Below are 27,125 nucleotides of genomic sequence, written 5' to 3' on the forward strand. Positions count from 1 at the left end.
CACTTCTACTAACTTCAATAACAGTAAGGTTTGTACTGTCTTCAGGTGTTAGCCTACTAGTCTCTCTACTTCCAGAGTAGTTGCAGATTCATGAACATGAGGCTAATGGTTCTTTTTTGTGATCGTCTTTATATGATAGTTAATTATAAATGATTACACAAATGGCAGTAATCAATCACACAACGTGCGGGTCTGCAGCGGATTCGAGTGCAATTTGTGGCTGAACGTCTCGCCCAAGGATGGTTCAACTTGCAGTAACGTCTTTGCTCCTTCAGATGGTGGCTCTGTTTAAAAGAGTCTCTCCCTGGCATCTTTTCAACAGAGATGGTACAAGCAGAAGGGAAAATGAAAACACATTACAAAACAGCAAGAGGATGCTGTGTAAAAGTCCAAGGACACTTTAATGTTAGAAAGGCCTGCAGAACATTTCACTGACATCTTTGGGTTTTTGTATGTGAACATATGAAATAACTAAATGCAAAGTCCTGCTTGTTTATCGCCATGTAAAGAGCAGATGATCTAAAACAGGCCCCACCTTGTAATAGTCTTATGGAGAAACATGACTAAGTGACGTGTTTTTGAAGAGATATTCAGAGGTGATGGGATCATCATCCTTGGAATTTTTTAAGGAAGACCAGCAGGCAACACAAAAGAACCAACTAGTTCAATAAGACATTAAGATTGTTTTAGAATATTACACCTGTGGATCTGCGTCTACTGCAGCCCTTTCTTTTTGTTTGCCATTCTCTTGAGCTTTACATGGTCACAGTCATCTGATGATCCCTTGTGGCTTTACTGCAACTCAACTTATTAGTAGTCTAGCCAAAGAGGAGGAGATAACAGGATGCAAAAAAGCCTTACTCATTTGTAAAAATCTGTTTAAATGATCAAATAGAAGCTTTCACCTGAAGTCATAAAATTTCCCCTAGTCTGATGTCATCATGAGCATTCGAATGGACTGTTTAAATTTACATCCTCCAGTTAGATAATGTTTCTGATGTAGTACTGTCGAGTGGTCTCAAAGAACATGGATTAAAACGCAGCATGGTGTTTGTGCATACAGGAAACTGCTCCCACACGTGCACCAGCATAGTGCTGTCCAGCTGTTTGACTTGAAGCTCAGCTATAACTGCGTGGAGAAACTAATGTGGAGTGAATGATACTGAGTGCTTGCTGCAGGGCACATGGGTGACCAACATTTTTGATCAATGAATTTTTGTCTGCATCTGTGGGAGCCATAGATTCCCACAACCTATGAAAATCTTGATCTTGTCTATATTAGGTTATTCACTGCAGTGATAATTATGTCTAATTTTGTCATTTTATGTTAAGCATTATTCTTGAGTGGATATGCAGTGTAGACTGTAATAAGCTTTAAACTCCATCACCACGAATAAACTTAATCTGAGTCAAGCCTGTAAATTCGTTTTCTTACCTTGCAGATTAGATGAATGGTTGCCTTCAAAGGAAATGATTGGCTGGAATTTAAAGATTACAAGAATTCAGATTTTCCTTCCTTTGTACGACAAGTATTTACAATACAAAAAATATAGGGCTAATTAAACACAGTGAATTGATTAATCTTAATAACAGTGAAGTCACAAAGTAAGCACTAAACTCTTTTATCAGACTTATTGTTTTACCAGACAATATACACAATGGTTGTTATCATTTTCTCTATCCTGTGGAGTTACAGTTGAGGAACTTAGGTGTGCTTGTTTAATTGTATGGCGTTGCTCGGCAGCAGTGCTTTTCCCACTGAAACGGCAGTAATGGTTAACTCCGCTCACTCGGGTGACGCTTGTACAAACCCTGAGGTCACTGATATCCCTCCGCGAATAAAAACATTAGTAATGTAATTTTCCCGAAGTGATTTTGTGTAGTGTGTCTTTTTAAAAACCACACAAAACACATACTAAAGTGAAATTAATCAAATGAATTAAAAACATGACCCAGCTTGTTTTATTTTAATAAAACTTATCTCGAGGGCGGAGCGGATAGCACTACTTCTCGCGGTACAACCTCTTCCGGTCCTCTTTCCAGCTTCCCGTGCAACATGGTGAGTGTGTTTCATCGGCGGCCGTGTGGCAAAAACAGAATAAACTGTCTTTTTTACTCGTAAAACACACAGGATTGATCCTTACTAAGTAGTTTAATGTCATAGCTAAACCACGATGTCGTGAACGGTCCTTAGATGTCACTCAGTTTGATTAAAATATAGTCTGGGCCTAATGCTAGCTTTTAGCATGCTAGCTGTTTTGTGCATGTGTTCCTGTGAACTGGTTTTGGATGAGTGTCGCTGTCAATGTGCGGAGAAACAGCGAGGCAGCCCAAGTCTAATATGTTTCGTAGTTTAACAAGAGGACTAATGTGAAAACCGTAAGACGAAAATTATTAAATTGGGTATATATATTTTTAGCCCAGTGTTGCAATGGCAGCCGGTATTAGACGCTGCAGCCATCACACGCAGCCGCTGATCCACATTGTTGAAAAGAGAAAAGAGGCGTTCAGTATACAAAGTTAATTTGTGTTGTACCCAATGTGACGGCTAATGCATCGCATTAAACCAGATTATTACAGATCAAAAGTCTCTTAATCGAGTCATTTTACGATATTGCTGTCGAAGATTTCTATGTCTTTAATATCCTAGAATGATTTAGTATGGTAACGATTTGTCAATTATTGTAATATCTAAGTTAATTTTAGGTCCACAGGGTAAAAAAACGATAGATTAATAGTAATCTACAACGTTGATGTGTTTTACTAACTGGCCAGTATCATGACGTTTTCTTTATTTAGCTCTTATCCAAAGGAATTCAGCTGATATATTGTCAAATGACTAAACATAAGCAGCTGTACAAGACATTTAATAAATGTCTCATTATAATGAAGCAGATTTTGGTATTTTAGAGTATCTTATGTGTAATAAAGAATTAGTTTCAGGTTCCAACTCTAGCTGGCAGGCTGTAATTTAAACATCTTTCTGTTTTTCCTCTTTTACAGACCAAGAAGAGGAGGAATAACGGTCGTGCTAAGAAGGGCCGTGGCCATGTCCAGCCCATCCGCTGCACCAACTGTGCCCGCTGTGTCCCCAAGGACAAGGCCATCAAGAAGTTCGTCATCAGGAACATAGTGGAGGCGGCTGCAGTGAGAGACATCACAGAGGCCAGCGTCTTTGACTGTAAGTTTGTTTGCCATGTTTTCCACACCATTCGTCAGCAGAAGCTGCCTTTTTTGTATTTTGACCTTGGTGGTTTGTACTCATCTGTGCCTTTCTCTACTCTGCAGCTTACATTCTGCCCAAGCTCTATGTGAAGCTGCACTACTGTGTCAGCTGTGCCATCCACAGTAAAGTGGTGAGGAACCGCTCCTGTGAGGCCAGGAAAGACCGCACCCCTCCACCCAGATTCAGGCCCGCTGTGAGTACACTACACAGAACAGAACTACTGTCTGATCTGTTGAATTGAGCTATACAGAGTGATACACATTTATTAACCTTAGCAGGAAAAGCACAGTTGTAATTAATAACATTGATGGTTTGTAGTCATTAAATTAGTCAAAGTAGGATGTTGGAACTCCAGAGTGCAAGACAGCCTTTTGTTATTTGTTACATCTGTTTTTTTTTTTCAAGTTGGTCCATGTCGAGAATTGTCTCAGATGTCAATCTATATGTTTTTTGTTTTTTTTTCTACAGGCCGGTGCACCAAGAGCTCCTCCTAAACCCATGTAAAGCAGAATTTGAAGATGCTGTACACTTGAAGAATAAATTCAAAAGTCTTCACAAAACCTTGAATGTGTTCTCATTATTTTTCACTAACCATGTGTTGGGTGGTTTTAGGAAAGACAGGCCTGCAAGGTATTTTATTTGGAATAGACTTTCTTACAATAGACTTTCTTACAGTACAAAACTTACAGTAGTTGAAGATCAAATTACGCAAATGCATAATTACATATGATACATTTAAAAAGGCTCTGCAGTTATTTAAAGCGATTTCAGACCATTTACAGGAGTGGGGAGGTTAAAAACATGGTAAAACTAAAGGGAATAACAGTGCAACAAGAGAAACACAAAATGCCACAAAAGTAGAAGTTTCTTTTCTGTCTTCAAAGTTGGAGTAGACATTGTATTTGGTTGTCCTTGTGGCAAACACAGATAACTGGAAGGTTTAGAAAACAGCATTGGTAACACATGCATAAGGTTTAGCACATTACCGTCTAGTGTTGCATGTACATTATGAATTAAAAAAAAATCTACACCCAAATTTGCCAAATGTAAAATGGAAAGGGGGCAAATGTTTTTATTTGATGCAAAGCTTAATATCCAGTAAGATTTACAAGTTTTGTAAGTTCTTTGGCTCCGAACAGTCTGTAATCAAAATGCTTTTTCATTTAATTAATCTATGGTCAACTGGTTATTTAAAAAAAAGCAGTTTGGGTTTACTCTGTAGTTGTTGGTGACCCTAAGATTCAGAGATGATTAAAATGTGGAGCCATTAGTTAATGTGCAGTATGTGCACCAAATGATTAACAACTGGCAAACCATGTTTTGCACATACAATTTTAACAGTTGAGAGAAAAAATGCAGGAGAAGACATTAAGCCAAAGGCACAATAGTAATGTGTACTACACAGAAATCACACCTGGGCCTAGCACGGTGTTTCCTTAAACAAATTATACACATTTAAGTAAGATGTAATTGATCAAAGCATTTTTTACCCATGCAAACTGAGATGCACAATTTCAGTGAATGTCAATGACAACTTTGGTGTCGATTTACATCAAAGTCACAGTCAGTGTTTTGTAGATTAGGGTGCACGGAACTTCATTTCAAGATTCTGTCCCAACATGACGTAACAGTCTCTATTCTTATGTTAAGGCAAGATAATCTGATTAATAAATGAAACCACCATTTTGGAAGAGAAAAATTTAAACCTCACATTTCATTTGTTTGTGTTTCTATACTGATGAGATGATCACCACAAACTGACTCTCTTTAAAATGTCAGATAGATGTGCAAAGCCTTACCATCCACCAAAACATATGTGGATTCACTTCAAGAAACAATTCTAATGACAAATTTAAATTGAGCTACGCATTTACTACATTTCTTTTGAAAGGGAACCCCCACATGATCTTCTCTGAATACTCTGTCAAGGTGGAGAAAGAAAAACCTTTTTAACATTTACAGGTTTTACCGACACCAATGAAAAGATAAATATTACCTCACAGCTTCTTCCTAATTCATACTGTATGTACAAATATATTCATTCACTTTAATATTTTTGTCATTTTGCCACTATAACAGGGAAAAGTGCTTAACAGTAAGAAGTAGTGGTTCTTTGGCTCAGCCATGGGGGAACCATCATTTGGTGCTATACAGAACCACACTCATGGTGATCTACAAATAATATGAAAACCAAGTAATTTTCTTTTATTCCTCATCATAAAAACAGTACTTTGAGAACACATCTAGATCACTACTTAAAAATGTAAGATTCAACGAAGGATTGAGGATATGACAGAACCGGGGAACCAATTACAACAATAAAATGACCATAAGTATCCATTCAAAAAATTAAATGGTTCAGAGGTTTCTGTTTAGCCAGCAAAAGACTTTGTTGATGATATAAAATTACATTTACATTTGTGAAATAAAATTAAATACCAGTTTGTTTAACAAAAGGGAAACTCTTGTTTAATAAGCATTTTTCTGCAAGTTAATTTAAACTGACGACTTTAAAAATTCAATCTGTCTCACACGTACCTTTATTTATTATTTTACTATTATTTTTTCAAAATCAGCTGATTTTTGTGCCCAATTCTCTACTCTAGACTTTAGACTACTCTATCATTAACTGGAACATACATTATATTGTGCTTAGTGTGTAAAGTCAAATAGTAATGACTATTGTTTTGACATGTAAACAGACAAACAGGAGCTGACTGTGTTGTATTAACTGACACATTTCTCTTGACGGCCAGTTAATTTCTGCACCATATCACCTAAAAAGGTGAATTTATCACAACTTGGAAAACTGATTTGAAATAAAGACCTTGTTAACTCTGCTGTGACACTGGTGACGTTGTGGACAGAAACTTGTTAAGAGAAAATTCAAATAAAACACATTTTAGGGGGATTTTGGACGGTAGTAAACTGCCAATCCACACTGCACTCATTCATGTCACAGCAGCACGTGCCAAACACCAGGCACCTTCAGTCTTTGATAAATTAGCAGAATTGATGTTAATGAATTCATGAAAATCGATGCTCTATTTAATATTATGCAAAGCTATACACCAGAGACTTGACAGTGTCTAGGAAACAAACGTTTTTGTACTTCATGATCTCTAAAAAACACCAAGGATAATCTGAAGATCTGACAGTTGGTAGTCCATGTCCTTCAGTCTGGTCAACAAGGTGTGATCAGGGTGAAGAAAGGCACAATACAATGAGATATAACACCAAAATCACTTTTAAATATAGCATGAATAAATTAGTGTTGGTTTGCAGTTCGAAAGGGTTAAAATGTTAAAAGCTTGTAAAGACCCTAACCTCTTCAGTAATCTCTAAGATTGTGGCAGTGATACTCGTACTCCTTACACAGTGAGAAAAACATTCAATCATCAGTTTTTCTCACATTTTGACAGAAATGTGCAGGTCATTAATGTATTCCATAAAATAGTTTAATATAATCATAGTATTCTGGCAGGTATCAGTGCAACAAAAGCAGTCATAGGAAAGAAAAACAAAACATTTCAAACGCTGCCCCACACAGCATTCACACAAAGGCCTTCATTTTCCACTTTACTTCCAAGGAACACAGAGGCTCTCAAGATCTCCCTCTCTCACTCGCTCTCTCTCTCACACACACACACAAACACACACACCATCCCCTGTTAAAAACAAAAGTGCAGTTCTAACTGATGGACAACCCCTCTAACAAATCTCCTCGACTTGGACCTGGTGTCTGAGTTTGGCCTGCACGTCAGTTCTCATAAAAAAGCGATCTATTTCTTGTAACAGAATCAAGCCCACCTTGGAAAAACCTTTGCCGAACTTGAGGTTTGTTAGGAAATCCTTTCATTAAATGAGTGCTTTTAGGAAATGCCATTAAAACTCCTACTGATTCCATTGTGGATGAGCCTATAAACTTCACATTAAGGTTTTTTTTTAAAGTGCACAAGGAGGGAAAGTCAGATTTGTCTACCACAATTTGTGCATCAGGTTTGATTCCTGAATTTTGGGTCAAGGCACATCTGTGGATGAAAAAGTGCATTGGCTCTTCATTAACTTAAGAGTACATTTAATTAATTAAAAGTGCATTTTAAAATGGATTTATCGTTAAAAGTGCATTAAAATCATAAGGACTATCATTAATTTTAGAAAAACACATTCATGCTGGTACAAGTTAACTGTATCAGCCTGCATGGCAATGTGTGTTTCTAAAATTAATGTACCTGTTTGAAATATGCGCATCAGTCATCTGTCTCTCCTTCATCTTCTGCTTAGACCAAACTCCACCAGGTCCTCATCTAAGTGTAAAAATGTCTCTACGTAAAACAGGTTGTCCACCCTTCCTCCTCAGTCAAGGATGTGCTCTCCACGGACGATGTGTGAAGAAAATTCATAGCGGTCCTGGCTGCGGTGGCCACAGATGTTACACTCAAAAGGCTGGCGAAACCCATGGCAGCCCATGTGGATGGTAAACATGACGTGGTCCAGGAAAAGCACGCGGCAGTGCTCACAACGGAACGAACGCACAGCTCGACCCTCCCCGTCTACAACCCGAAAAGCCTCCCTGGATGTGGACGAGGGCGCTGTAGGCGAGCTAGGAGTTGGTGCGAGGACAGGAGGTGGGTGGGCTGAATGACCTCCATCCTCTCTTTCCACCTCCCTGTCTTTGGCATGGCTGGGACTGTGTCTGTCCCGACTCCTGTGGTGTGCAGCGGGAGGAGGTGCCGGGTGATGGTTGGAGTGGATAAGATGATGGCCGTTGTTACTGTGCAGGGCCGGCGTTGGAGCAGTGCTGTTGCACGGCTCATCTGGCATGCTCTCCGTGTCCGTGGAATCCTGGCAACCATTGCTTGGCGAGGGTGCGTGACTTCGCCCAGCAGGCAGGTCTTCATGACCCTCTGCTGCCTCCCTCCCCCCTACACCTGCAGCTCCCAGCCCAGCTCCAGTCCCTGTACAATCCAGCCTCGGGCCTAGTGCAACAGTGGTGTGAATGGAGCTGTGGATGGGCCTGAGTTCTGACAAACATGATGGGTGAGTGGTTGGAAGGTGTAGAGGCCTCAGTGTGTCTGACACCCCTCCTCCTCCATTACCTGCTACACCGGCATATTCTCCTCCAAGACCAGTAAAGTGCGGGCCTTCCAGGTCCCCTGCGTGCATCTCCCTGTCTTTATCCAATCCAGCGCTAAGCTCATAAGGTGCATCTGCAAGGTTGAGGCGTATGTGCTTCTGTCCTGCAATAGAGATGCATAATCTTATGATACTGTTCTTTGAAACATTGTGGAAGACTTCAAAACTGCAAGAGACAGAAAATAAAATAAGGTAGGTGGCCTTCCCAGGCAATGACCAGCCAGTATTTTGGATTCATTTGACTCCCATAATCAGGTTGGAAGTTGTGATTTAATTTAAATTCATAATCAAGCTTTAATTTAATTTCCCTCCTAAAATGCCATAAGATGTTTATTTAATATATCTGTACAGGATTCAGTTATACCACCTAATCATGGTGGTCAGACTTTTACCCCCACACAGGGATGCAGGACAACAGAAAAAAAAAATCCAGGTTGTGGAGTAAAAAAAAATTAATTACAACTTGAATTACAGCGGCTTTGTTTTTTTATAAGGTTTACAACTGTTAAGCTGTTAATTGTTTAATTGTACAGTTAGCCTTGAGCTTGTATCCACTGTTGTATAGACAACAGTAAGTTTAGATACATACAATTGTGCAATTCCGCTCACATTTTTAGCACATAAAGATCAGTACTGTTGTATGTGGCTTCCAATCGATGCTGCTATTGATGCTGCTTCACTTCATCTACCTGTCCACACTGAGTCCGAATGCTCACCTACAAATTTTTGTGGTGTGGATCTCTTGCGTTTGGTGATGCTGTTGGCGAGCCGATCGATAAATGCCATCTTGTCTGAGGTGGGCTGCAGTAGAGAGTCTGGTATAAACTCTAGCTCTCTCATCTCCTCTCCTGCACAGAGTACAAACAAATTGTGATGTTATTTTTAGGGGTTGCTTATTACCCAGACAGCATTTATCCCAAATGTTTAAGGTGTAGGCTGCTTTTCAGTAGGATCTCAACCAATGGTGCGATAAAAACTAAATAAGGGGTTGTGTGCATTACTGTGTTAAGGGGGCAGACTACATTTCTACATTATACGCTACCACAACAACAACATTAGGCTGTCTTATTGGAGATAATGTAGTTTACGTCTGAAAAGTCATCTCCATAGCTGCCAAAAACCATACCTGTATTCTGTGCACTGGATGGCTGCTGTGACTCCAGGCTCTGCAAGTAGCTGTGGCAGCGCTCACGGTGCTCCTCCAGGGTGCTCTGCTGCTTGTAACTTCGGCCACAATAGCTGCACTTGAATGGCTTTCCTACAGTTGGAGAGGAGACTGGGTACAAAGTGGAAAGATTGCATTATTATTGTCATTGTACACCACCATAAGAAAAATAGCTCTCTTTTCAGGCTTGAAACTCTCCCACCTGCGTGAGTGCGAAGGTGGCCGGTGAGTGCATCTCGTCTTCGACAGGCGTAGCTGCAGAAGGGACATTTAAAGGGCTTCTCCCCTGAGTGCAGCTTGATGTGACGGAGCAGATTGCCCTTTTGAGTGAAGGAGGCGCCGCACTGATTACACTGGAATGGTCGCTCACCTGGGGATGGATCAAACCTGTCAGCCCACCTTCTTTATCTTCATCTATTGTGTCTGGCACATTGATACTCATGCAAAAATAATAAAAGCTTACAAGAAGATTTGTGGCGTTTTTCTCTTTGGTATGATTATTAATATTTTCTAATTGTTTTGGGGTCCTATATTAGGACACATTCGTGGCATTATATTTCATGTTCAGAAAAATAATTGTATCACAATTTTCTGTCTCAATTATCAATGATTTGCCAAACTAAAGACATGTTCTTTGTGTAACTAGATCTCTTTAACAAAAAGGAAAATGAATATATGTAATGACTTATCTGAACTACTGTTCAGTCACCTGTATGGCTGCGTTTGTGCACCATGAGGACATTAGGCCCAATGCAGATCATTCCACAGATGTCACACTTGAGCTTTCCATTTGGCATTCTGGTGGCTCCAGTCGGCATGATGTCAGGATTGGTGGGTTCCCTGTAGCCTCCAACAGCCTCAGACCCCTGCTCTGAACCTCCTTCCTCTACCCGCTCCCCTCTTTCATCTTCAGTACTGCGACCTGGGTCTTCATCACTGTACAGCTCCACTTTAATGGAGTTGGCTACAGAGGCACAAGATCAAACATAAAGATGGCCTTAAATAAGATAATCTGTTAGCTAGTGTGTTGCCAAAGTAACATCAGAGTAAGCAAAGGATAACATATATTTGCTTATGTGATTGGAGTATGGCTACCTACCAATAATCAAATCTCATATTAATACAATTAGATGTTCTGGGTGCAATTGGAATAATAAAATAGTCAAAAAAAAAATAAATTTGACATACGATAGTAAAATTAGATGTTACTATGACATTTCACTATGGCAACTGTGGTGTACATGCAGCGGCCCTAAGCTCCTTCAAACTTTGCTGCATTTTTGTTTTTAATCTGTGATTTTATCAGCTTTATCACTGAAACACAGATTTCCTTTGACAGAAATACATTCGTCAGCACTGAAAAAGAGGCAAGGATTTTAGCTTAAGAGCAGCAGTCTTTGAAACGTTCACTGCCGACGGCATCTTTCAGCCATCTAACATGACTGACCGGAATGCCCCAAGGAGGAGAGGAAGAGAGTCGAGATATGAGTCATACTAAACTTAGATTTAAGGCTGCTCTTGTTTAATGTCTGGTCAAAAGGGAAATGAAATGGAAAAAAATGGGACCCAGGCTGGCCAAGCAATGGGAAAACAGAGACTGTGGTGCCCACATCTTAAAAAGAGACCTGTCTCCACCACAACAACCTGGATCAGGCTGTTACTGTGTTCCGAGCTGATAGAGTGCAGAACTACAACAGGATGAAGAGAGGTGGACTCTGTGTTTATGTCACTGATGCTTGGTGCTCAAACGCAGTCAAAGCGAACGAACAACTGTACCTGATAGCAAACTTTAAATGCGAAGATGCCAATCCTATTATCATCATCACTATCTTGTTGCTGCTTTTGACACTCACCAGATGCAAATAAAAAACATGTGTGTCCCATTATATATGGAAAACGAGTCACTTGTGAGATAATAAGATTAAGGGACTTAATTAACCATCTGTTCCCTCAGATTCACGGGTATTTTCTCACTGACCGCTGAGGGAGCGACTAGGAGAGGTCTCCTTGCTGTTCGGGGTGCTCACATTTGGGCCTCCGAGGGCCCCAGAAAACTCTCTTTCCATTGAAGAGTCTCCACTAGCTGCAACCAAACAGGAAAGTAAAGCAAGCTCAGTCATTTGAATGACATGCCAACCTTTGAAGAAAAATACATCTGTGATGAAATAAGAGCCCTACCTGATATGTAGGACCGGCCATTGCATTCATCAACATCCATAGTAGTTGAGGCTGAACACTGAAATGACAGTTATGTCAGAGGCTAAGATCAGGCTGAATTATCTTTCTCATGTGTTCACTCATAGCCCCACACTGCTACCCCCTTGAACAAAGCATGAAAGTAATGCAGAAGTAACAGGTAGATGTCTAAGGGACTGAAATATAAAACCACTGGCATTGCATAATAACAAATCCACAAGTTATTTTATCATTCAATGACAAAAAATAAATAAATAATTCAATAAACACGAAAATCTAACGTGGATGTCAGCTAGCTGGCCTTTACTTGTCGATGCAATATTAAGTACATGTAGTCTCAATTAACCGTAACACCAAAGTAAGTATGGAGAAAACTGGCTAATTTCGCTTGACTAATCGTACAAGAAAGAGGTTAACTAGCAGCTAAGTTAGCGCCAACTCAAACCTTAGCAGCCACAGATCAGCTGACTGGTTGACCCATGACAAGATCAATAAAGTAACGTTAGCTAACTGTTAAACTGCTCATGCCAAGCTAATCTAACATTAGATTCATCTGAGACAAATGGGTCTGAAATACAAATCGCAGCAGGGAAAGATTGCGTTTACTTTGACGTTTACATAACGGTGGCGTTGAGGTAACCTAAGTTTACTGATCGGCCTTAGTAGCTAACGTTAGCTTACTGCATGTGATGGACATTACCGTTAGCCGAGTTAGCTAAACTCAACACTACAGCGTTACAACACTTTGCCATCATCGACAGCTTACTAAAAAGCATGGCGCAAAGTTGTAGCTTAGTGATACGGGCGAATACACAAAGTTGATTACGCTGACTTATGACATTAATTAGCTGACCGACGCTAAATTGAACATTCAAGTCTCTACGGCGTCTTGTTTGACGCTAGCATAACAAACCAGCGTTAGCCTGAACTATCTTAGCTAGCTAGGCTCAACGGCCAATGTTGCCTAAACGGTTGCTATGGCAGCCACCGCCTCCCCAATGCTATGGCTAGCCAGCTAGTGGTTGGCTAGCTAGCTCTCCCTGAAGCATTGGAGCCGACATTCACAACACAACGCAGCCCAGACAGTCAAATATAGATGTGCGTCTAAAGTTATGCGGTTCTCTGAGTGGCAGTTGCATTACCTGTGCCTGTCAGGGCCGTTTCAGTGAGGTTATTCCGTATTTTCATCTGCCTGTTTATGACGGCAGCATCTTCCGGCAGCGTTTACCTCCAGCTCCAAACAATTTCCGGTTACATCCCGAATGTAGCTGCATGTCAGCCAACAGCGGCGAGTAGCCTCACATGAACCAGGAATCTGCATAAAAAACCTGGCAATGCTGCAGATCAGCTGAAGTCTGTTCATTCAGCAGGCACACACACTGACATTTCTAACACGAATAAATATATATAAATATATACTATAATAGTATATATATTAATAGTACTATTTATATATATATATATATATATATATATATATATATATATATATATATATATATATATATATATAGTAAGAGAAAAGCTTCACAAATTAAATATATATATTATAAATAAATAAATAAATATATTTCTAATTTGTGAAGCTTTTCTCTTACTATTAATTTAGCCTATAGACACAGGTCCCAATCTGTATTCTTGCTGCAGTGCACATCTTTGTTTCCTGTGAAATGAATGAGGATAGTTATAAAGATTTTAGATTTTAAAGAAGGGAATTGGCGTTTTTTTTTTATTTTATTATTATTACTTTATTCCAGTGTCAACACAATAGCTATTTTTGAGTGCCTCAGACAGAATGTAGTCATATTTTTCAACCAAACCCTTTTTGTTATATGAATTAGCAAAACTTCTGAAAAGGCAGAATTGCAAAAAGAAATCTTCAAAATAATTTACATTTAGTGGACACTTTTGTCCGAAAAGTGACTTACAGCAGTTCGTACACTGATGGCGGTGGGTGCCATGCAAGGTGCCGACCAGCACATCAGGAGCAGTTTGAGGTTCAGTATCTTGCCCAAGGACACTTCAACATGCAAGACAAGGGGAATCGAATCAGCGACCCTTCCGATAACAAGGCGCAGGCTCTCCCCTCTGAGCCACAGCTGCCCAAGCTCAAACAATCAAGTGGAGTGCATTGGTGTGTACAGAAGCATTAATCATCTTCATCCATATGTTCTTTATTTAACAGATGATAACTAGGTGAATAACTAATTGAATGCATATTGTCCACTTAACCATTAAACACTGCGGCAGTCGTCAGAAATGTGTCCAACGCCCTTCCCATCTGAGGCCGCAGACAGTCTCCTTTGTTTTGTTTAATGAGGCCCATTTCAGTGTGCAGTTTGTAATGTGCTATGTGGTCATGTTTGAACATTTATGGAGTGTTTTATTCAACGGCCCATTTCTTTGTCCTATGGTTTGGCTTAAAAGAATGCATTCCTCATGGTTTCAAGTCTAGACTCACTTAGTTGGAGTATCTGATGTTGAGCATATGTGACTGAGAGCAAGACAGACATAAAGACAGAGAACTACAGGGGTACTCTATCTATCTATCTATCTATCTATCTATCTATCTATCTATCTATCTATCTATCTATCTATCTATCATTTGTGTTTATCAGTCATGGGGAAGGATAGCAGCAGATGGGTGCAATAGATAGATAGATAGATAGATAGATAGATAGATAGATAGATAGATAGATAGATAGATAGAGTACCCCTGTAGTAAAGTAAAGCCAGCCCAGGCCCTTCTTGTCGACTGCCTCCGTGCTTGTAGTCCACTCAAGTTTACTGTCAATCACCAGACCCAGGTATTTGTATGTGCTGGGGACTTGTTTCAAAAAATAAAACAACAACAAACAGTTGAAACCTTATGTAATCGTGCTAGTCAAGATCTGTGAACCATGAAATGTTTTGTGGACCACTTCTCCTTACTTTCCATCAGCATGCTGCTGAATACATAATGACTGCGTTATTATGTTTAGGTGAATGGTTGCTTTAACTTCCAAAACACTCATCCCAACTGCATCTTGTCAAACAGACTTTCCTGGACAATAAAAATGAAAAAATACGAAAAATCTTTTCAGAGGAGGCTGTCACCTACCATCTCTTTTGGTTTTTAATCATAACATTTTATATTCACATGTCTCTGTTCATATCGTTTCTCTGCTGACACAACAGAAACCTACACTTGTTATGATGGAGGACTGTGGAGTTTCACCGGTGTTTGCGGTCTGAAGGTGAGTCTGGAAAGGTCTAAAGAGGATGCCTGTCAGAAACATGCTGGGACGCACAAAGAGTGACCTCTGCTGTACAAATCGACCAGAATGCACGTCTGTGTCAGTCCTGACGTGCCCGCTTTACGACGGTGTGCTTACACAATGACAGTTTCCGTGAGTTTGACTTGCAAATCGTAATCCCGTTGAACGAGCGCTCTTTCGTTTCTAATTTCCGCCGAAACGGCTATTTCGTAATTTCGAACCATCGATCGATATTGATTACTGTGCCAGATCCAGGAAGCGAGCGTTTTTTTTTTTGAGGGAAGTACAACTTGTACTCGTCGTGCTTAAACTCTTAACTTCCAGCTCAAGGCCCACCGGAGAGCTCGAGCGGCAGCTCCGAAAAGTTTGTTGTTGTCACGTGACGTGAGACGAATGTGCGATAAAAGTTTGTTTAGGTAGTAAAACTAGGTGGCGTACCACATTATCAAAACCTACCGGACACCGTTTCCACCACAATGCCTCAACCAAAGCATCGAAAGATTGCTGTAATAGGTTACAGGTCTGTAGGTGAGTAAAGCACACGAGGTCGTGCACGGCTAATGTTGGTTAGCTAGCTGGCTAACAGGCTAACGTCCTGGCTTTGTTTTCCTCTTGAATGTATCCCACTAACGCCACTAACGCTAGATAACCTTTGTTCGCCTCTCTGTGTGTTGCGTGTGTTTACTGGGCAGTCGAGTACAAAAACGCCCAGAAATAACCGTCATCTTGTCGTGTAGCAACATCCATCTGTTAGTAGTTGTAACGTCTTCTGTTTACACAAAGTTAGCTCACCGGTGACGTCCTGGTGTTGTGCCAAGTGTTGTGTCGAAACTTTGAGCCTAGCATGCTGAACGAGACAAGTATGTACCGTCCAGAATGTCAGGAAATCAGTCTGTAAACGATCTACCGTGTTAATATCAGTCGTTGGTCTTCTTAAATGCGCCTTTGTGGGCTCAATATGACCGCTCAGATTCTGGGACACTAGTACGACTTCCAGCTGTACTTGAGCATAAAAAATACGCTGGATTGGTTCTGTACACGTTGTATGATACTTTATCATGTCATGTATTGTTACAACAGCCACTACCAGCAAAGCTACCCGATTATATTTACCAAAGGCCACACGGTTTAATATCAGTACAGATTAAAACAATGACCTCATAAACCACACATGTTGATAGCTCTGGGAGCAACACTTCAGTGTACAGGACCATGTGAAGAGCACTTTTACTTCACGTGTCTATTTATGTCTTCTTTGGTCTTTATCATCTATTATGTCCTCTTGTATCCCACAATCTGACAGGTCTCAGGTATCAACTAAATCATAGCTATCAGCAGGTGAGACCCTTATGGACGAACCATCTTTGGTGCTGACTATCAAAATAAAGTGTGATTTGGTGTAATCAAACCTTCCACCATGGTAATATACCTGAAATTCCCGATTATGTCAAATAAATTGGACGGGTTGTGGAGTGCCTTTTATTCCACGGCCATGTATTGTAATGTTGAGGATTGCTTGACAGGACAAGATCATTTTAATGTTGGCAGTCGTAGTATAACAGCCGTGTCATGTTTCTTTTCCCCGCGCAGGAAAATCATCTCTTACAATACAGTTTGTGGAAGGACAGTTTGTTGATTCCTATGACCCCACCATCGAAAACAGTATGTGCTGTTATTGTTTTTAAGAAAAGAGAATCATAGCAAATTTGGCTTGATGTTAAAAAAATGATCTTTTGTAAAACTGGTTTCTTTCTTCTTCCTCTTCCCAGCATTTAACAAATTGGTCAGCGTGAATTGTCAAGACTTCAATCTTCAGCTGGTTGATACAGCTGGACAAGTAAGTTGTTCATCTGGCACCACATCTGAAACAAGAACTGAACTCTTGGTTGACAAATGTCTACTTAACTGAATGTACAGTTTCCTCTAGAGCTGTAGTCTTGTATGTCCAACCCCATTTAATAGCATGATTGGTAACAGTCCTACTCAATGAGATATTATAACACCATTTCCTGTCTGTAGGATGAGTACTCAATTTTTCACCAATCCCACTCAATGGACATCCATGGCTATGTCCTTGTCTATTCAGTGACTTCCATGAAAAGGTGAGTGGATGATTGAGTTACATATCTTTGTGAATAGTGAGGGGTTAGCTGTCAAAAGCCATAAAATACTAGATTAGGCAGACAGCACTATATGTCTTACTATTTGTGCAAGCATTGGTTTAAAAGATACAGTTACAGAGTTAACATTATGTATAACAACAGTGTCATCTAGCGCCATATAAGTAGGTTTATAATGTCATTTTCAGTTTTTTTTTATACTGGATCACAAAAGAGTTAAATCAATTCTTAGCAATCGTTAAGTCAACTCCACTAAGAGCACATTGGCTTGTTGCTTTAACCAAATATGCAAAATTCTAGGCTTTTACAATAGTGAGTAACACACGGGTTGGCGCTACATACTGACAACTCAGATCAGCACCTAAAATTACTCTTTCTCTTTTCAGTTTTGAAGTTGTGCAGGTTCTACATGACAAGCTGCTAGACATGGTCGGGAAGATTCAGTGAGTTTCGTTAAATCATTACAATGAAATGCCTTTGAAATTTTCTGTTTGTTTTTCCAAGTGTGTTGTTTTGTTTTGTTTTTAAACCAGGATATATTTTTTTTCTTTTTAGGGTCCCAACTGTTCTTGTAGGGAACAAAAAAGATCTCCACATGGAAAGGTAATTACGATACAGCTTGTTGTGCGTATGTCAGACTCTGTTCCCTTTTTTTGTCCAAAAACATTAAAAACTCATCAGTGAGTCACACTGTTGTTCTAGATCCGATTTTTCTTCATTATGATCAACATTGAGCATTGCATTGTGTTTATTTTGATCCCATGTATATTTGTTAGCTGTCATACACACTCACTAGAGCATTGACTGTTGCTAAAATAGCTACAGCAACAAATGCAACATTTACTCCTGTTTCAGTAATATTTGCTCAGAATTGTAGTGCCCAGCTGAAGAAATTAGCCCCTTTCTTAAATAGAGGTACATTTGTTTGGCCCACTGAGTGTTGGATGTCTGAACCAGTAACTTCACAAGGCAGTCAGAAAATATTAAGAAAATGAAAACACATTGTTGGTTTCGGTTCTTTCATTGCATTTGCTGAAAACAGAAATAGCCTCATCCCTATTAAAAGTACCACAGTCTTGTCTTTGTCTCTCTCATACTTTGTGTTACCTCCCACTCAGTCCTTACAGAGAGTACTCCAAGTCAGTGTATACCAGCAATACAAAAGGAGTTCTCAGTTTTCAATGTGTGGAGTTTCCATTATATTTTTCCCAGGGTTATCAAGGCCGAGGAGGGAAAGAAACTTGCTGATTCCTGGGGTGCTGCATTCATGGAGTCCTCAGCCAAGGAGAATGAGGTAAGGATAGATGCCTCTTTTGAATGCCAACTCATGGGTGCAGTTGGATTATATCATTTCTGACACAGATTCACACTCTGATGACAATATTCATGAAATGCAGACTGCGGTGGAGGTTTTCAAGCGGATCATTTTGGAGATGGAGAAAGCAGATGGAAACGCACCCCCAGAAGAGAAGAAGTGTGCTGTGATGTAAAAGTGTATCCAGGACATCAGTAAGCTCTTTTGCTGGAGACAGGAGGCACAACTTCACCAGCTTGCCAATCGCGACCTCACCGACACCAAGGCACTGCAATGGAGCTTTGTTGGCTCCATTGTGATACCAGATTGATTTACATAGCAAGGCAACTGCCCAGGCAGTTGATAAACTATTCCACTAATTGTAACCACAGGGAGAAGTTTCTAAGAGCAAGGGTGGTCTATGATTTAGACAAAGATGCGCCACCAATGAACACTTATTGAAATGTAATCTGACTGGGCAAATTCTTGACTTTTGAGTTCAACCAAATGCTCAGAAAACAAGGTTTGCCAGGTATATTGGTCCCAATGAATTGTATCAATCTTCTTTACATGAACATGTTATGCTGAGTACAACTTCTAAAACTGGTGTTTGAGACAACATTGGCTTATGTCTCATAACTCTTTGAGTAGTTGAATTAATGCACAGTGAGGGCTTGTTAACCATCTTTTTAAGAACTGGCATTTAGGCAGGTATTCTTTTTTTGACAATGATGGATAGTCACAGTACACATTGCTTTAAATGTGGTGTTAAAACGTCAGTATTTCTCACAAATGGTGGGTTTCTTTGAACACCCTGGAATGAGATTTCACACAAGAAATTTCACTGTGGTTTCAGTTCTTCTCGCTGTAATTTTTATCAACACCTCTTCAGGTACCTTTCACCAATGAACTCTTGAAATGTGTCTTGGTGATGGAGGAATCTTTTTGTAAATCTAACAACTCACATTTTGCTAAGCAGAATAGTCCTCCTCCGTTGTTTCTACAGTTTAATTTCTCCTTATGGACTGTAATAAAGATGTTTTCTTACAGACAACCCTCAGAGAAATTTAGTGTAGATATTAATAGATCTTTGTTATTTACCAATTATGGCCTTTTTATACAGTATAAATAGAATCTTAGAAAGTGGTTTGACACTATTGGTTATATCCTGAGTGGTGCAGGTGTGCTCTCCCTTTAATATCCTTAGTAGAGTATAAACGCGTTATAATTGTGAACATTGTTGAGCTGCAATTTATTTAATTGCATTTTAACACGGTGTAAGACGTTAAATGACTGAATACCACAGAGTTAGCATAGTAATTTTTGCGCTCATGGTTTTGATTTGATGGTTCACGCAGGCGATCCTTAATTACTCGTTTTCCTTAGATCCTGTAGCTTTGCAAAGACATGAAATAATGTGGATTTTTCCCCGTAATCCTCATGTTGTATCTATAGTAGGTATTTGTAAATTTTTATGAAGTGCTTTGCTGAGTAAGTAGCTGATTGATAGGTGAGTGATGATGGTCTAAGAGTAGCTGGTGATGCTGTGTCTTGTGCCTTACAGTTCTTCAAACTCCCTCATCTGCTTACCTTCATGACTCAAGGTGCTCTTAAAGGGTTTTTTTTTTCCTTCTGCTGACTTGATACAATGGTGCAGGTGGTGTTGTGCTCCTGAACACCAATACTCCCTTGTGGGTCAATGTTAATTCAGAAATCTTGCTGTAAACAGTTTTGTATATAAATAAATCTGTTACTCATTTGATGTGTCATTGTGCAGATTGGTTGCATTATTTGAGTGGCTAATGGTTAACTTAAAATATAAATATATACACTACTCAAAATTAATTGGGGATTTTGGGATGTTGGTGTGTATGTGCATGGATATATAATAAAAAATTAAATGCGTGGCATTCTTTTGTTGGGGCCCAAAAATATTTACAAAACAAATCAAAATTCTGATAAGTTATGTCAGAATAAAAACAATCAAGTTAAACACTATAATATCCTAATTTTGTGTGTAACTAATTTTGAGTGGTGTGTATTATGTTACTGGAATTGCATTTGCACGCATTGTGACTTGAGATCGCGGTGCGGTAACACTACGTGTTTTACGGTAACGACTGTACAGCCATTCAAGTTGCTCGTTGCAAGTTGTAGCGGAAGAGCTGTAAGATCTTGGAGATCCTGCCATTTGTTAACGAACCCGGCTACAGGAGGGGCGATACGTCGAATGGAATATGGAGTGTGTAAGTAACCTAGCCCACTTAAGCTTTTATTAATGGTTAGCTTTCTAACAAATCCTTTCCACGTATATTCACCAACTAACGTGACTTTCCGAGGAATGCTAACGGTAGCAGCTAGCTAGCTAAGTCTGTGTATAGCAAGCAAAGCCCACAGTAATGTTAAACAGCCGTGGGGAAGCAATTCACTCCCGTGGCGAAGGTAACTGGGGAAGTCTTTCATTGTCTCGGTGTAAATTGGTTGCTGAAATAAGACGGCAAACCATATAATGCCGCCAGGGTAATTGACGTAAAAGCCAGAGCTGAAAAGGAAAGTCACCTCGACTGGCTGTTCAACGTCAACACAGTGACGTCTGATTAGCTTAATGCTAATTCTTAGCTCACGTTACCAGTATCAGAGACTTTATTGTGAAGGTTTTGTTCAAAGGTGGTTTATTCCTTCTGCTCATAACGACATTGTCAGTTCGATAGCAAGAGTTTTACAAAATTACAGTGTCAGATGAACCATTTATAAAAACAACAGTGTTTCTATTATGTTTACTTAAGTAAACAATTGTGCTCTGTATGTTAAATAACTTACCGTTAATGCTAACGTTAGGACATAGTAAGTTGATGAGTAACGTTAACTAGCTGACTGCAGCGTAATTTGACTCTGTCGCTACATCCCATAGAAGCAGTCATGGGCGATGAAGCAAACATGCTTTGTCACATATGCCTGCCCTTGGTAAATAATACAGCTTTACATCCGCTTTAAGCATGTACATATAGTTTACAGATGCCTCCATCGACCACTTGACTTTACCTAAACCCGAACAGTCCCAATGTTAAAGGTGCAATATGTAAGAATTGGCCAACTGTCGAATCAATAGTCAGAACAAATAGAATAGGGTACAGCATAGCACAGAGTGACTGCTGACTGCAACCACCTGTAGCTGCCACTAGCTAGTTAGCTCAGTTAGCTGTGCAGGTAGCAGTCTTGACCAGAGAAGTGTTGGATGTTTACACTGGTGCCACGGGAACCATGAACCAGGACAAGGTAGGCTAGTTACCATATTGAGTTCAGTAGATATCTCTGTAGTACAATACACAAACATCATAACATCAAAACAGTATTTTCTTAACATTTCATTTAAGTTTTTTTTTTTCCCAAAAACTTTATTCTTTTATGCCTTCAACTAGAATTCTTACATATTGCATCTTTAACCTAAATATAACAGATTTTAGATAGCTGAGTTGACACATTCACTTCATCTTTTAAGTTGTCTGGACAAAATGAATCTTATTTGCCTTAATCTTTTTTTTTATTTATTTCAGATTCCAGTAGCAATTGATGATCTTGAGGGCAAAAAAGACCCAGTCCTAGAGGGTAAAGAAATTCTGTAAATCTGTGTGAGACACTGACATTTAAAAACAGTCAACAGGTGTCTTCAAAAGTGTTTTGTGTCTCATTCCTTCAGATCCAGAACACAACGTGTACACCCGATTTATGAAGTCTCACCGGTGTTATGACCTCGTACCTACCAGCTCCAAACTGGTTGTGTTTGACACATCACTTCAGGTAAAAAAACAAACAAAATGCTTTAAATCCTAAACAGTCTTTTTTAACCTATTGCTTATGAGCTAATCTAAGCTGAAACCTTTGGTGTAATTGATTTTACAGGTCAAGAAGGCATTTTTTGCTCTTGTATCTAATGGAGTAAGAGCAGCACCTCTGTGGGACAGTAAGAAGCAGTGCTTTGTTGGTAAGGGTCATTTTATTCAGCACACTTTTACTCTTTTTAAGAAAAAAATAATTCAGTCTTTATTTAAGCTGCTTTGGCATCTCCACAGGTATGCTGACCATCACAGACTTTATTAACATCCTTCATCGCTACTACAAATCTCCGTTGGTAAGATGGTGGAAACCAAATGGTTACTGTATACTAATATGTTACTTAATGTGTCCTTGCTCATTTTCCATTTGTATCAAGAGCTTGATTTCTTTCTTTGTTCATTGTCAGCCCTTCCTCTCTTTCAGGTTCAGATATATGAATTGGAGGAACACAAAATTGAAACATGGAGAGGTGAGAATGTCTGTGTATAATGTATTGCTTGTGATTTACTGCAGTTTTCTTGAAGGTCTTGAATAATGTTATTTGTTCTTGTTCATAACAGAGCTGTACCTTCAAGATTCTTTCAAGCCACTGGTTAGCATATCTCCCAACGCAAGGTGAGCTCTTTTTAAATTAATGGTTGGTTTGCAGTTTGACTTCCAGACATTCAACTTTTTTTGTTGGTAGCAAATTTAAATTTTTCAAATACACAGATGTTGTATGCTCTGACAGTCAGGAGGCATACTAGAGGGACATATCATGGTTTAGCCTGAGGCAGTAGCACAGATGTCACTGATGAAGCACAAATCTCAACATATTAATATCTCAGGAATGCTGTTTGAAACACTCCTCCACACTTTATTGTTTTGACTAGAGTTTGTAAGTAGAAGCAGATATCACACCACCACCTGTAGATTAGCCATGGCTACAACCAGCTTTTCTGCAAATTTGTGATTGATATGTTGATAAGTTATCAAGATTTCATTTTCAAACCTAGTTTTGTCTGTTACCACTCATAGTATGAATGCTACACTTAACTTAAACTTGAAGATTTTACATTTCTTGCTGAGACCAACAGCTTACAAACTAACATTAGTAACTGTCTTGTTGATTTTTTCCTTTCAGTTTCTTTATTTAGCTATCTTATCTCACTACATGCCTTGCCCAAAATAACTTGATTAACGTGTTCCTGTCTTAACTCCTCTGTGTCTCAGTTTGTATGATGCTGTCTCATCTCTGCTGAAGAATAAGATCCACAGACTTCCTGTAATCGACCCGCTGACGGGGAACACGCTCTATATTCTCACACACAAGAGGATTCTCAAGTTCCTGAAACTTTTTGTAAGTCACATTAGCTTCTCTCCTCACTAACACTTCATTTAATGCTTCAAATGATCTGCCATTGTTTTTCTCAGTAGTCTCAACAGTGCAGAGTAAAGCAAACAGTATTTGTCAAAAGCATTTTACAAAGACACAATTTTCCCTACAGTTTAGGTCAAGCTTGCACAACTTCTTGTTTTTATTTTCAGATATCAGAGATGCCAAAACCCTCATTCTTGAAGCAAACATTAGAAGAACTGAACATTGGAACATTCCAGAACATAGCAGTGGTCCGTGCAGACACACCGCTGTACACAGCACTGGGTATTTTCGTTGAGCAGCGAGTGTCAGCGCTCCCCGTTGTGGATGACAAAGGTATGTGGGCTGGTTGAAATGACATCCTTGTTGATTTTTCCATTATTGACCAGAGCCTCTTGAGTTTGTTTATTTATGTGCTGATGTGCTGCTTCTCTTTTGCAGGTCGAGTGGTGGATATATACTCAAAATTTGATGTTATAGTAAGTTGATATCTATCAGTGTCTACTCACTTTATTTATATTTATTCTTTTTGCAAGTGAATAGGAGTAACTAACGATACCCACCCTTAGTTGAGAGATAGATTTACCTGAATTTTGGTACATGAATCACATGACTGTATTTCTTTTGAAAGACATTCATGAGGAGTTTATTAAGAGTAAGCATTATTAACTTGAACGCCTGTGTTAACACAGAACCTGGCAGCGGAGAAGACGTACAACAATCTGGATGTGACAGTGACCAAAGCCTTGCAGCATCGCTCTCAGTACTTTGAAGGAGTGCTGACCTGCAACAGACACGAGACCCTGGAGGCCATCATCAACAGACTGGTGGAGGCTGAGGTGAGACCTGGATGTTGTTTTGTGTAACCAAGTAGCTTTCTATGAGGCCTATAGCATATGATAAACACTGTCGGACATGATCCTCCACACTTTAATTACTTTTCAAATCAAGCTCCTAAATCGAGGGTCACATCAAACACTACCTTATAATTAGCTGAGGCCACAACCAGATTTACTCTAATTTTGCTTTCAAAAGAAAGTAATTGAGAACATAGTGAAGTCAGAAGGATGTTTTAACCCTTTAGTGTGCCATCACTAAACTATATAACTATAAGAAAAGCTACATTGTCTCTTGTTATTGACACCACTGTGTGTGTGGAGTTACTTTGTCATGAATCAATTCTTCTGGCCTTGGTAGAAATACTGTTTTGCAAGGGTAAAAGTAACATTTATGGTGCTCCTGTGTGTCTTTTAGGTGCACAGGCTGGTCGTAGTGGATGAGCAGGATGTGGTGAAGGGAATTGTCTCCCTGTCAGATATTCTCCAGGCACTAGTGCTAACCGATGGCGATGAGGGTAAGTGAAGTTGTGTTTCTTTGATAGATTTTTGGACCTTACCATTAAATTAAGTATTTCAGTCGTTGAAGCTGTGTAATCATTCACACATTTTCCTAAATTTGTTTATGATAAACCTGAAGTAATTTCATTTTTTCTGTCCACAGGCACAGCTTGAGAAAGTTACTCAAACAAGGAAAGGCCACACAGTTTTAAGTGGAGGTCAGAGCTAAGGGAGAAAGAGAACATGCAGGGGAATTAAGACAGTATATCGAAGTGTCATCTGTCTCCTGTCACCAGCTTTTCTATACTCGCACACGAAGACTTCTCCCTCTCTCTGCAAAAATATGAAATCATAGCAAAACAGCAGTAAAATAGCACAGGATAAACGGAAGTAAATTGAGCCAAACACCAAGCCACAGGAGAGATGTGAAAGCTCAAGAGACCTCTGAAGAGGACCGTTAATCGTGACTTTGATTACAGATGTATTCCTGATAATATAAATCAATGAGTCAGTTTCCAGCTAAAGGGAAACCAATTTATCTGTATTGCCTTTTGTTGGCATCATTTCATTTCTACAATAAAATGTAAATCAAGATGCGCATAAAGCCTATATAAGGGTTAATGTGAATACAGTAACTGTCAGAACAACATTTGGTGTGTTGTTTTGGCACGTTATGACATTTGACTGAGCTCTGTTCTTTGTTAATTTCAGTAGAATGATGTTATCAAGCTTAAATGATCTTAAAATTCATTATTCAACTAGACTTGATTACTCAAAAGCAGGTGGAGGGTTGATTTGTATGTCATTTTTTACCTTTCAATACAGATTGGTGGACGAGGTAATGGTTACTGAAGTATTTATAACTGTATGTATGGATTGTACATACAGTTAATAAAAGCAAGCTACATGCTGGCTATGTGTGAAGATTATAAAAAATATTTAGCCTAATTTTTCATTCAAACATTAGACATTTTTAATTTGAATTGATTTCACAGATGTAAAATGAGAGGCCTGATCACGGTCTGACTAAAGCCAGGAATGGAGCAAAAAGTAAATCTGGATACATTTTAAGCCACGTTACAGTGAACTCAAAAAAACCTATATATGTCAGTTTGTCAATAATTAAATCAAGTTGCCACATTTAACAGTGTGGGAAGAATTCAAGGGCTCAGGTTTCAATCTGTTGTGTAGCCAGAGAGGTAAGTAGCAAACCTGGAAGAGCACTTTAGGCTAAGATAACCTTGTTCAAGTCTAGAGCAGCATCCAAGAATCTGCTGCTAGAGACAACCGTTAATTGTCACAAGCTCTGGATATTTATGGCTTTTATGTTTGACATCTTGTCTTGTGTTATCATGTATAACAAAATGTTTAATGGATTGTACATTTTACTCTGAAGACACCGTTTTCCGTTTGTTCCATTACCCACACTTTGGGTTTTGGCATTATTAACATAAAAAGGGATTTGCGTACTTCATCAAAGCTTCATAATCACCAAAAAAAGTGGTCTAAATGGTCAAGTTAAAGTGACAACAGACAACTTTTCCCCAAGTGGAACTATTGTTGGCACCTCTGATGCAAAGACAATGCTGTCTGTTTTTCTCTGAATTGCAACAAGCAACAACACAAGACAAAACGTGTGTTCAGTCTTGTAGTTTTTAATGGAGACATGAAAGAAGACAGGAATAGTGACAGGCTGCCAGCCTTCATTTTCCTGGGAGAGTCTGTCCCCGGTGGCAGAGAGAATAGCATAGTGAATGTGAGGTTTGCAGGCGGATAAATTAAAACAAAAAAACTTGTCTATTGCCACTTTAACAATTCAAATCTTTGTGGTGTTGTTGCTCTGATGTATATGTTTTTGGTGTGTTTTGTTAATGTCAGTTAGAGTCAGTTGTCTTAAAGTTATATCAGACTGTTTCCATCATTGTGTTTTGGGGGCTTTAACAGAATCGCTAACTACCAGCATTTCCTTACACTTTCATGAGATAGGTCAGGAACGTGCCACACTTCCTGTTTTGGTATGTATAGAATTGAGTGTGTACAACTGTATGAAAATGCACAGGTTTTGTACTAATCTATATCGAGATTATAATTTAAAGGATGAGCAATAAAGGTCCTTTGAGTTTCTTTTAAATGGTGTAATTGTTCAATGCTTACATCTTATAAAGTGGTTTACACTGCGACTTCAGCTAAATTCAATCTTTAT

The 27,125-nt window shown here is 39.3% G+C and overlaps 4 protein-coding genes and 1 long non-coding RNA gene across 9 annotated transcripts; 3 read left to right on the forward strand and 2 right to left on the reverse strand.

The window, feature by feature from the left end:
- Positions 1-37: 37 nt before the first annotated feature.
- Positions 38-1,796, reverse strand: LOC119020909. The gene is made up of 3 exons (XR_005075441.1): positions 1,644-1,796; positions 1,436-1,478; positions 38-311 (listed from the first exon to the last, which is right to left on the reverse strand). It is a non-coding gene; the product is annotated as an uncharacterized LOC119020909 (long non-coding RNA).
- Positions 1,797-1,928: 132 nt separating this feature from the next.
- Positions 1,929-3,793, forward strand: LOC119020908 (40S ribosomal protein S26). The gene is made up of 4 exons (XM_037100691.1): positions 1,929-2,059; positions 3,004-3,181; positions 3,289-3,419; positions 3,695-3,793. Exons 1-4 carry the CDS (start codon positions 2,057-2,059, stop codon positions 3,728-3,730), a joined length of 348 nt encoding a protein of 115 aa, XP_036956586.1. The 5' UTR covers positions 1,929-2,056; the 3' UTR covers positions 3,731-3,793.
- A 2,869-nt stretch (positions 3,794-6,662) lies between these two features.
- Positions 6,663-13,021, reverse strand: LOC119020905 (zinc finger protein Eos-like). Of its 3 annotated transcripts, none has more exons than XM_037100687.1 (8): positions 12,866-13,021; positions 11,706-11,763; positions 11,506-11,610; positions 10,237-10,491; positions 9,730-9,897; positions 9,489-9,638; positions 9,079-9,210; positions 6,663-8,466 (listed from the first exon to the last, which is right to left on the reverse strand). In XM_037100687.1, exons 2-8 carry the CDS (start codon positions 11,743-11,745, stop codon positions 7,583-7,585), a joined length of 1,734 nt encoding a protein of 577 aa, XP_036956582.1. In that variant the 5' UTR covers positions 11,746-11,763; positions 12,866-13,021; the 3' UTR covers positions 6,663-7,582. The 3 variants fall into 3 exon arrangements, with proteins under 3 accessions (XP_036956582.1, XP_036956584.1, XP_036956583.1); XM_037100689.1 differs by lacking the exon at positions 12,866-13,021 and adding an exon at positions 12,490-12,669; XM_037100688.1 differs by lacking the exon at positions 12,866-13,021 and adding an exon at positions 12,424-12,669.
- A 1,979-nt stretch (positions 13,022-15,000) lies between these two features.
- Positions 15,001-20,156, forward strand: rhebl1 (Ras homolog, mTORC1 binding like 1). Of its 2 annotated transcripts, none has more exons than XM_037099824.1 (8): positions 15,001-15,508; positions 16,571-16,642; positions 16,750-16,817; positions 17,000-17,082; positions 17,487-17,543; positions 17,656-17,703; positions 18,313-18,394; positions 18,498-20,156. In XM_037099824.1, exons 1-8 carry the CDS (start codon positions 15,457-15,459, stop codon positions 18,588-18,590), a joined length of 555 nt encoding a protein of 184 aa, XP_036955719.1. In that variant the 5' UTR covers positions 15,001-15,456; the 3' UTR covers positions 18,591-20,156. The 2 variants fall into 2 exon arrangements, with proteins under 2 accessions (XP_036955719.1, XP_036955720.1); XM_037099825.1 differs by lacking the exon at positions 15,001-15,508 and adding an exon at positions 15,584-15,840.
- Positions 20,157-20,545: 389 nt separating this feature from the next.
- LOC119020503 (5'-AMP-activated protein kinase subunit gamma-1-like) lies at positions 20,546-27,053 on the forward strand. Of its 2 annotated transcripts, none has more exons than XM_037099852.1 (13): positions 20,546-20,640; positions 21,949-22,000; positions 22,092-22,192; positions 22,295-22,376; positions 22,465-22,523; positions 22,652-22,697; positions 22,789-22,843; positions 23,441-23,567; positions 23,756-23,921; positions 24,027-24,064; positions 24,278-24,424; positions 24,840-24,939; positions 25,086-27,053. In XM_037099852.1, exons 1-13 carry the CDS (start codon positions 20,632-20,634, stop codon positions 25,094-25,096), a joined length of 993 nt encoding a protein of 330 aa, XP_036955747.1. In that variant the 5' UTR covers positions 20,546-20,631; the 3' UTR covers positions 25,097-27,053. The 2 variants fall into 2 exon arrangements, with proteins under 2 accessions (XP_036955747.1, XP_036955746.1); XM_037099851.1 differs by lacking the exon at positions 20,546-20,640 and adding an exon at positions 21,306-21,358.
- Positions 27,054-27,125: the final 72 nt, after the last annotated feature.

This window comes from Acanthopagrus latus, chromosome 6, assembly GCF_904848185.1.
Source record: "Acanthopagrus latus isolate v.2019 chromosome 6, fAcaLat1.1, whole genome shotgun sequence".
NCBI lineage: Eukaryota > Metazoa > Chordata > Actinopteri > Spariformes > Sparidae > Acanthopagrus > Acanthopagrus latus.